This window comes from Ammospiza caudacuta, chromosome 1, assembly GCF_027887145.1.
Source record: "Ammospiza caudacuta isolate bAmmCau1 chromosome 1, bAmmCau1.pri, whole genome shotgun sequence".
Classification (NCBI taxonomy): Eukaryota; Metazoa; Chordata; class Aves; order Passeriformes; family Passerellidae; genus Ammospiza; species Ammospiza caudacuta.
Window position 1 is genome coordinate 45,338,765 of NC_080593.1, and position 9,466 is coordinate 45,348,230.

Consider the following 9,466-nt stretch of genomic DNA (forward strand, 5'->3'; position numbering starts at 1 on the left):
CAAAGGGATGTGAGTATGGAAGGGCCTCCATGGGGGGTCACCCTTACTGGGACATAAGATTCCCTGAGGGCCAGCAGCATGGAGAACACGGGGCTCCAGCAACATGGCACCACTGCTGTTGGGGATCCACTGAGGAGAAGAACGTTGTTACGAGAAAGGACACTGGGGTGCTGGAGCAGGTCCAGAGAAGGCCAATGAAGCTGGTGAAAGGTTTTGCACACAAATCAAATGGGGAGCAGCTGAGGGAGCTGGGGGTGTTTAGCCTGGGAAGAGAAGGCTCGGGTGACCTTATTGCCCCCTGCAGCTGCCTGAAAGGAGGTGTAGCCAGGCAGGGCTCAGTCTCTTCTCCCAGGGAACCAGCTACAGGACAAGAGGATGTAGCCTCAGCCTGCAGCAGGGGAGGTTCAGGCTGGACATCAGAAGGAATTTCTTCATAGAAATAGTGATTATACATTGGAATGGGCTACCCGGGGAGGTGGTGGAATCACCGTCTGGATGTGGCAGTCAATGACACGGTCTGGCTGCCATGCTGATACTTGGTCACGGGTGCACTCGGTGACCTCAGAGGTCTTTTCCGAACGAACCGACTCCGTGATTCCGCGCACCGGGCGGCTGCGGGGCCGTCACGTGCGGGACGCCATTTTGTGCGGAGAGCGGCGGGCGGCGCCCGTTGGCGGTGCTGAGGGGCGGTGCGGCCGAGGGGCGGGGGTCCGTCCCTCCCTTCACGTTTTATTTCCCTTTGCGCTTCCTTTTTTTTCTTACTCCTTCCTTTCGCTCTCGCCCTCCGGTTCGGGCTCGCTCCCCGCGTCCCTCCGCTTTTGTTACCCCTCCCTCGCTCCCTGCCGCTCCCCGCCCCCGCGTGGCACTGCGGAGCCGGAGACGTGACCCGAGCGGACTCGCTTCCCCGCAGCTCCAGCCTCTCGCCGCAGAGTCGCATGTCCTCGATCCAGAACCTCCAATCCTTTGGTAAGAGCCGCCGGCACTCCGCCACCCCCGCAGCCGCTCCCTCGGCAAACCCACTCATCGCCCCCGGCCCCCTCGTCCTGCCCCCGGCCCCGCCGTCCTGCCTCCGCCTCCCGAGGGCCGCGGGTCCCCCGCCCCGCCGCGGTGACATTGAGCGGTGTCGCCGCGGAGCTCCGTGAGGCAGCGCCGGCCGCTCGTCCTTGTCCTCCCGCTCTGCCGGCCTCGGGACGTGCTCAGTGTGTGCGGCGAGGGCACCCCGGGCGGGAGGCTCAGCCCCTCGCTGCTCCCGAAGGAGGTGCTGCCATGTTCTCAGCTCTGACACCCCTTATCAGGGGCTCGTATCCTCTGCTGAGGAAATAATTTCATCAGTTACAGTTCGTTTGCTGCCGCATCTTCTCCCCAGCAATGTCCCAAAGCGCTATACAAGCCCTGCAAAGGTTATTGTTTCTATAGAGCGAGCTACGCAGATGGCAGATCGTTTGTCTCCTATCAGCGGGGAAGTTTAACCGTGCCGAGCCAGCGTTCTCCTCCTGCCTTATCTATAAGTAGCAGAAGTGAGCAAGTTAGCACTTCATACAATAGTCTCATGCTTTTGGTCACAGTTTGGACTCTAATCTTCTGCACGTATAAGCCATGAGAGAAGGTTACGTTCAGTCATGATTTGGGAGTCCACTCTGTGCTTAAGGAAGGTGCCGCCCCAGAGGATTTGTTTAAAGGGATCCAATGTTGACACCTACAGTGCTAGCTTATTTCCAGCCTAGAGCCCTAAACTCTGCCAGGCTATCTTGGCTTATCTGTAACCTAGAGTCCTGAACTCTGCCAAGTGATCCTCACGTCCAAGTCCTCTTTTTCTTTCACTTTTTCTTTCACTAAGATTTTCTATTAGTGTTTGAGCCACAAGCTCACAGGGAAAGCTTGTGGGCAATAGTAAAATTCAGCATGGTTTAACAAATTCCATAGTAAACTTGATCTAGTCAAGGTTCCCAATGCTGTACTTGTTTCCTGTGGTGCTTGAGTCCTCATTATGTTTTCAGTGTCTTTAATGCTCATGACATTCTTGTTTCTACAGGGATCTGCAGCTGAACTACTTTTTGTGCTTTCTGTTGCAGTTTTATCCATTTGGGGCATTTCTTTCTAGTGGATGGCAAAACTTGACCAGTGTTTTTAGAGCTGAGTTTTGAATGGAAGTTTGGGAAATTGTAGCTTGCATGGCTATTGAACCTACATGGGCTCTTAAATATTGTTCTGATCAGTACAAAAAATTCCTTGTGATTATTCTTGAAAAGTAATAAAGTACTTCATGCTTTAAGGTTTTTTTGGAGCTACTGATTAGGACATTTGTAGAGCTGTAAAATTTCTTGATTGAGTGTTAAGTATTTTTTTGTGAAGTACAGAGTATAAGAAGTGTTAACCCAGAAGCCCCCTTCTTTCTAAATGTTTTTCTGTTTTGTCTCTTCAATAAATGCTAAGCTTGGAAGAATTTGAGAACTGACCTTTCTTTAGTCTAAGCCTAAATTCATTTTGTTACATTTCTTGACTAAAGCTGCTGACTGGAGGAATTCTGGTTTACAGGAAACCTCTGATATCTGTTAGAGTGTATCTCTCTTTTATTTCTGTTAGTAGCCAAGAGTTATATCCATGCCTTAACATACTGCAAGTGTGGTAGTTACCACAGTCTTTTGTTCTGGACCTGTAAGGAAGTGTCTGTTCTAGAGCTTTTCTATTTCTCTGTTCTTATCAGTTGGTCTGATAAGAGATACAGTTGCTTTATTTCACTTTAAATGTTTGTGGCTGTCTAGAACTTATGTGCATTTGATGTTCTCTCAGGACCATGTTTTCAGGTTCAGGATTTACAGTTTGCAAGAAACAGTGAAGCAAACTGATACTGTAGCAGCAAATCATTCATACCTGGGAAGGCATGGAAGAAACTGTGTGGTAGTTGAGAGGGCTGTCCTGAGTGTGTACTGTAATGACATTTTATATGGCTGTAGAAAAAGCACTTTGGTTGTAACAGTGTGTTTTTAAACAGGGATTAAACATCAAGATGATACCCTGAGTACAATAATAATATTCTGTGAAGTGAAAACCTTCCTCCTTAGTTTTGAACTTGGGTGTTTTCCTTTGTGGGAATTTCATGAGTCTCTTTCCTCCTGCAGACCCCTTTGCTGATGCAACAAAGGGCGACGACTTACTCCCGGCGGCGACTGAGGATTACATTCATATAAGGATCCAGCAACGGAACGGAAGAAAGACACTGACAACTGTTCAGGGCATCGCAGATGATTATGACAAGAAGAAACTTGTGAAAGCTTTCAAAAAGGTAAAGTTGCTGATTTGATTTGATAATGCTTATATGTAAAGGCATAAGATAGCTTTTAATACTAAGTAACAAAATATTTATTTCACTTCATTCTTTCCAGTGCACGCCACTGTTATATTCAAGTCCCTTCTCTTTCTCAAAACACCTATCAGTGTCCAGTGACACTGATTTTGCTAAAAGGTTAAACATTTCTATCTTAACAAGAAGTAAAAAAAAAATATTTTGAATGTTTCTTTTAAATTTCACAGATCTATGGCTTTGTTGATATGAAGAATAAAATCAGTTTAAAGTAGAGCTGATTTTTATTCCTGCCTCTGTTACAGCTGGGTCATTGCTCAAAATAGAGGCCTTTAGTTTTGCCAGGATAAAAATACTTATTTTAAAATAGTGTGGAGTTGAAAGGCTGTATCTTATGACTTTGTTTTTCACTCTTGCAATGACTGTTGGCCATTTCCTTCTGCACAGTAGCTAATCTTGTCATTGCCTGAATTTACCATCAGCAGTTTAGTTTGTGTATGTATGTGTCAGCAGATATATTCCATTTGCTCTCAGAGCCAGTAAAATTGATTTAACCTTTGCCTGGCTTGGCATCAAAATAGTAAGCAGCTTCTGAGACAAAGTTCTTCTGAAAAGACTGACTAAGCACAATCACAATGTACATCAGATGTCTTATAATATGGATGTTTTTCTCTTAGAAATTTGCTTGTAATGGTACTGTGATTGAGCATCCTGAATACGGTGAAGTTATCCAGCTGCAAGGTGACCAGAGGAAGAACATTTGCCAATTCCTCTTGGAGGTGAGGGACTGCAGATAAATATCTAAACCTCTGTGGAAGCAGGAGGGTGACAGGTGGTACTGATGCTAATTACCCAGCCAAAGATGGCCACTGTAGTTCTTTTGTGTTTTCAGCCAGAAAGTAAAATGACACTTGCAGTATGAGAGTAAGCTGTAGTAGGAATCAAAGCACTGTAGAGTGCCTTTGCACTGTTACAACACACCACTTGTTCTCTGGCAGTGCAACTTGAGCTCTGTGCTTGTAAAATCAAGTGTTCCATGCAAACCATAATCGTGAGACTGAAAACACTGTAGAGGAAAGAGGCAACTACTCTGATGCAAATGATAATGCAGAGTTGTTACACTGTCAAAAGATAAGTCCTAGGACTACAGAACAAATTAGATTTCTGATAAGATTTTGTTTAGTCAGTTGTTCTGCTTGGCCCAGAAACATTCTGTAAACTACAAAAATATTTCATTGAATGTATACACTGTATAGCAGTTTCTTTAATCAACATGTAAGATTGTGATAACTTGATGTTGCTGTAATTGCCTCAGTATGTAATCTTTACTAAAATACATTGTTTCTCTCCTTTAGATTGGCATTGTCAAGGAAGAACAACTGAAAGTTCATGGTTTCTAATATACCTGTACTCTTATGAAGAACCCTGCAGTATTGGTCTTACCTATCCTGGCTCTTCTGTGAAAAATGAATCTTTGCAGTGAATGGACTTCCCCATTACCTGAACATTTACAATTTGATTTGCATGACTTCATGAAACAGGTGGTGTGTAGACTAGAAACACATAAGAAAACTTCAGTAAGATGGTAATAAAGACCCTTGTGAACTTTAACACATTTCCAATGGAAATGTATTAGTGATGATTGTTCAGTTTAGTACTCTCCACCTGAGTTAAATGTGTGAGTTTTATTCAAATAGTGTGTGTTGTTGCTTAAAAATAAAAGTTTATTAATATAATTTCTGGGATATTTGAAATGCTTTAGCCTAAGTTTTGAACTAGCACTGCAGCCTTGCTGAAGAATGGCTGAACTGCTTTATGGCAAGTGTAGCTCACTGCTGTTTGGAGAAATTGGAAAATCTACATGATTAAGTACTAGCTGATTAATCAGTAGATAAGCTTGATGTGATCTTACCCTGTAGCTGTAAGACTAGAGCTTTAAAGCCTGTAGTGTAGGTGTACCTTAGTAGCATCATAATAAGACATCAGTTGTTTGCTGTCTAAGTAACTGGATCCTCTCTAAAATGTATTGCAGTGACTATGAGGTATTAGTATGAAGCAAAGTAGGGGTAAGGCAAGCTGAGCTCCTCAAGGCAAACATTTGGGCAGAAGTCCCAAAACATTTGAAGGAAGTGGATGGGATATTGTATCTCCTCTGTCGCTGAGTAGAGGAAAAAGACATTGTGTTGGCTTCTGCCATGAGTGTGCATTGAAAGTTGGCAAGCAGAGTGCTTGACTGAGCTGGTAGTGTTAGCTGCAGGAGCAGGGAAGGGAACAGGGTCTGCACTAACCTTCTCCCTGCTTTGAAAAGTTTTCCTAGGATTGGGGGTTGACACGGGGAGTTTTGTATTCATGTTTGAGTATTACTACAGAAAGCTGATTTGGTTTACTTTTCTAGAAGGCAATTCTTTCGGCTTTACTGGAGGTTACAATAGGTTTGTTTCACCATGCTTGTAAGCTAGTTTTAGTTAGCTGTAGTCATTTGCTATTCAACTTGTAGGATATGTCTTGTGAAGAATGACATGAATTCATTTGGTGAAACAAGCAGATGTTGTCTTCCTTTGGAGGTAGACATGGAAATTTTTTCTGAAACAATTCAGAACACACTGAGCTCCAAAACCATAACAATAGTGGGAAATGCTTAAAAAACTTGATGTGATATCATGCATTTTTTGGAAAGAAAGAAAGAAAGAAAGACTTAGCAGTAGAGATATGTCTCTAATAACTTCGCCAGAAAAAAATACTAAATTGATAAAATAATTGTTTACTACCTAAGTAGTAAAGAATTAGGGAAAACTGTATTAATTAATATCACATGTACCTGTACTTTATTTCCTATTCATATTTGCCTTTCTAAACAGAAATGTTTCAATTTTAACTCATTTGAACTTTTTTTTTCTTTTTTTAGATTTTTGAGTTCAGAAATGAATCCTTAAGGCACTAGCAACAATTAGGGGAGCATTATGGGATGATTTCTTTCTCCGTCTGGTCTAGACAATTGCACTTGTAAAAATCTAGTCTCTCAATCTCCAGAAATACTGCCTGATGTTACAGATCTTAACTGTTCCAGAGAAAGGATGCTCCAGAAGATGGTATACTGTTAAGGTGCAATACATTCAGGAGGAGGAAATGCCTCATGCAAAGCATAAAATACCCACATACCAAATGGAAATCCAAAAATAAATCTTATGCAAGTCTTGTAGATGAGCAGAATAAAGTCATTCTAGTGCAAGTTTACCTAGTATTGATTCTTAACTGCTGAAGTAATCAATCTTTTGGGGGTACATAGCAATTAGTGTTTTTCATTTTATTACATGCCAGAAAAACTGATGTTCTCATTTAAAGCTTGTTCTCCTGCTCAAGAGGCAAAACAACAGTATCTTCTGTTTCACTGGTATTATACAAGTACTTCTAGTGGGCTCAGAACTGAAGATTAACAAATGACTCGCAGGTCTCGTGTTACTGAGTCAGTCTTCATTTCAGATGGCATTCCATTAACTTTTACTACCTAAGCTTGAGTCATTTCTCCACAGTCATTCTACTTGAAACAAATAAGAAAAATCTTTGATTTTCTTCCTCCTCATTTAAAAATCCTTTCTATGGAAGGAACCTTGCAGTTGATAGGTGGGTTGGGTGGAGATGCTCATGTTTTGACCTTTGAAGGGCCAAATTATAAGGAGATGGAATAAGACGTAACACATTTGAAGTTTTAAAGAGGTGAGATTTGTTGTGGCAACAAACCAGTTGATCTTTGTAGAAGGAAAGCAGAAATTTTTGTCCAGGGGTGTTTTAAACTGAAGCAATGTTTCTAAGACTGCAATTAGCCTTGGTACAAGCCCAAACCTCTTTGTATGTTCTAGTTGAAAAGCTTCGACAATATAATGTTTTGTCACCTTACTCTGAAACTTCTTTGTCAAAGCTAAACTTATTTGGAATACATATCTATGTTTTAAAAATGCTGAAAATGAAGGCTTTGGAAAAGGACTTGTTAAAATGCTGCCACAGAAATCTGTTTTCTGAATGAAGGCACGTTTCAATCTTTTCATCTATTTGAAAATAGGTTAAAAAATGTTGAAGGATGTGGCCCATAATTGCCAAGGCAGTAAAAATGAGCTTATGATAGAAAACTCTTTTGAAGTCCACTAGTAGGACTTGAGGCTGGCCAAGCTCAGACTGCAAAAAATGAAGGCTTTTTGTTGGAATGTTGTGAAGTGTGCATTCTTCAGACCTACCAACCAAGATTGCCTTCTTAGCGATACTTAGGCTTCATCTCAAGGTGTTACTGGATGTAGAAGCATGTTTTGAATTCACAGCCTTGTGCATAGTTTTATTAGGCTGTTCTAGCTGACTCTGAGCTGATACCTTGGAGTAAGGTGTTGCATAAATAAATTCACTAATTTGTCTGTTCTGAGTCTGCATCTACTTAATGCAGCTATGAGCCCAAATGCCACTGGCAGTTCTTGTTTGTAGAATACTAGATTTAGTAATTTAAGTTTGTAAGATGCCTACTTCCTCTCCCTGTGTGAGCTATCAGGCCCTTGACTGTCACCTATGGACTTCTAAATCTGACTGTGTCTCAGAGATTAGCATGAGGAGTACAAATATGGGCAGATAATTCTTGAGTGGAGTAACCTCTGAAAAGAGGAGGGCCTGGGCTGTGTGTGCATGCTATTCATTGCTTCAGTGGCTTTGCTTGAACCTTTATTCCTGAATTCCATTTTTGCACAGCCTAAATGAGTAATGTTTTGTTTTGGAGAGCTTCTTTGGAGGAGGAGGAGGAGGGAGCTAGTATAAAAAGCTGTCTTAGGAAATATGTTTATATCCGAAGTTTGTTTTCATTAACTTAGATTCCTGGACTGCAAGAGCTCTGTAACATTGTTGTTTCTCTGTATCTTTAAAAATCCTAGTTAAATGTCCTTGGAAGTCTGACTTTTAAGGCTCTAAATAAATCTAAAGCCATTATAAAACTCTAAAATGCAAAGTCATTGAAGCTTAAGTTTCAAATATTTGAAATAACAATTAGGCAGAACTCATTTTTTCCTATACTGCCATTCTGCTTATACTTGGTATGTAGTTGCCCTGAAGATGCATGTGTTATTTACAGCCAGGCAGTAATCAGATATCCCTGCTGTAATGGCATACCCTGTTTGTAGGTTTTTTTAAATTTTATCTGATGTGCTGCACTCTTACAGGCTGTACCACTCTAATTTTGCAGTATAGGACAGATGTACCTGTACCTGTACTGACAGAGTTCCAGTCAGCAATTAATTCCTTCATCCTTCTGCAAGGCTCTAGTGTACAGGGTCCATGTGTTACATCTTTAAGTGGTCAGTAATTCCTCACACTATGTGAAAATGTATACGAGATCAATATTTAGCCTGTTAAAGGAGGGGGAGGTGTTTTCTACAGCTGACTGTGAGACACAGTAAGAGTTACTGTCCCTTGTATCTGTTCAGTGTTGCTCAGTGTCACTGAGCATTCCTCTAAGTAATGTGCTGCTGCCACTGGGGAGATGGAAGTGGGCTTAGAGCGTTGTGTGTATTTAAGCACTATGACTTTCTGCATCCATACTCAGTCAGGAATCTGTCCCCTGAGCATGGCAACATGAAGGTTGTTTTCCAGTTGCCAGATCAAAAGCTCTTGAGATCATTAAGAGAAAAATGGCATAGTTGTTTTATATTTGCTGTATAGATGTTTCATGCCTACTGTTTCCCATTTAGATTAAAAATACAAAAATAATCTCAAAAGAGGATTTGTACTTGGCTTGCCTTTTTTTTTATGTTTGCTATGTGCCTGTTATTGATCTTGTAATGAAAAAGTCTTAACCTGTATTGCAGTATTGCTACAGAGCTGAGACAACAAAGTCTTTTACAAAAAAAATAAAGTGTTCCAGTGTTATTTGATGTATGCTTTTCTAAAACAAATGGAATTTTATGCTGTTTTTAAGGAGGATTATATTTTTTGGTGAAGATAAACATAATTTAATAGAGATGTGTGTGATCCTCTTGTAAAATCAGCTTTGATTTCATACAGAAATGTTACATTTTCTCCCTTAAATTTCTAACATAATCTGTGACTTGAAAATACTGTGACTTGTCCTGTAATATTATGGCTCTAAAACAAAATGATTGGCTTGAGGTCTAAAACTTTGGGTAGAAGAGGATCCCT

The 9,466-nt window shown here is 41.2% G+C and overlaps 1 protein-coding gene across 3 annotated transcripts; it reads left to right on the top strand.

Moving 5' to 3' along the window:
• The first annotated feature begins 682 nt into the window (after positions 1 to 682).
• On the top strand, positions 683 to 9,201 carry EIF1B (eukaryotic translation initiation factor 1B). 3 transcript variants are annotated; one of them, XR_009276014.1, is made up of 5 exons: positions 683 to 966; positions 3,120 to 3,283; positions 3,979 to 4,080; positions 4,657 to 4,842; positions 6,207 to 9,201. XR_009276014.1 is itself a non-coding variant. In XM_058825413.1 (4 exons), the coding sequence occupies exons 1-4, from the start codon at positions 936 to 938 to the stop codon at positions 4,699 to 4,701; spliced, it is 342 nt and encodes a 113-aa protein (XP_058681396.1). In that variant the 5' UTR covers positions 684 to 935; the 3' UTR covers positions 4,702 to 9,201. The 3 variants fall into 3 exon arrangements, 1 of the variants encoding a protein (XP_058681396.1); XR_009276012.1 differs by having other exon boundaries at positions 684 to 966; positions 4,657 to 4,886; XM_058825413.1 differs by having other exon boundaries at positions 684 to 966; positions 4,657 to 9,201.
• Positions 9,202 to 9,466: the final 265 nt, after the last annotated feature.

Excerpts from the sequence above, each read along its gene's own strand:
- EIF1B (XM_058825413.1), top strand. The coding sequence starts at position 936 with ATGTCCTCGATCCAGAACCTCCAATCCTTTG. Across the intron at positions 967-3,119 it reads CCAGAACCTCCAATCCTTTG|ACCCCTTTGCTGATGCAACA; the intron begins GTAAGAGCCGCC and ends TTCCTCCTGCAG. Across the intron at positions 4,081-4,656 it reads TTTGCCAATTCCTCTTGGAG|ATTGGCATTGTCAAGGAAGA; the intron begins GTGAGGGACTGC and ends TCTCTCCTTTAG.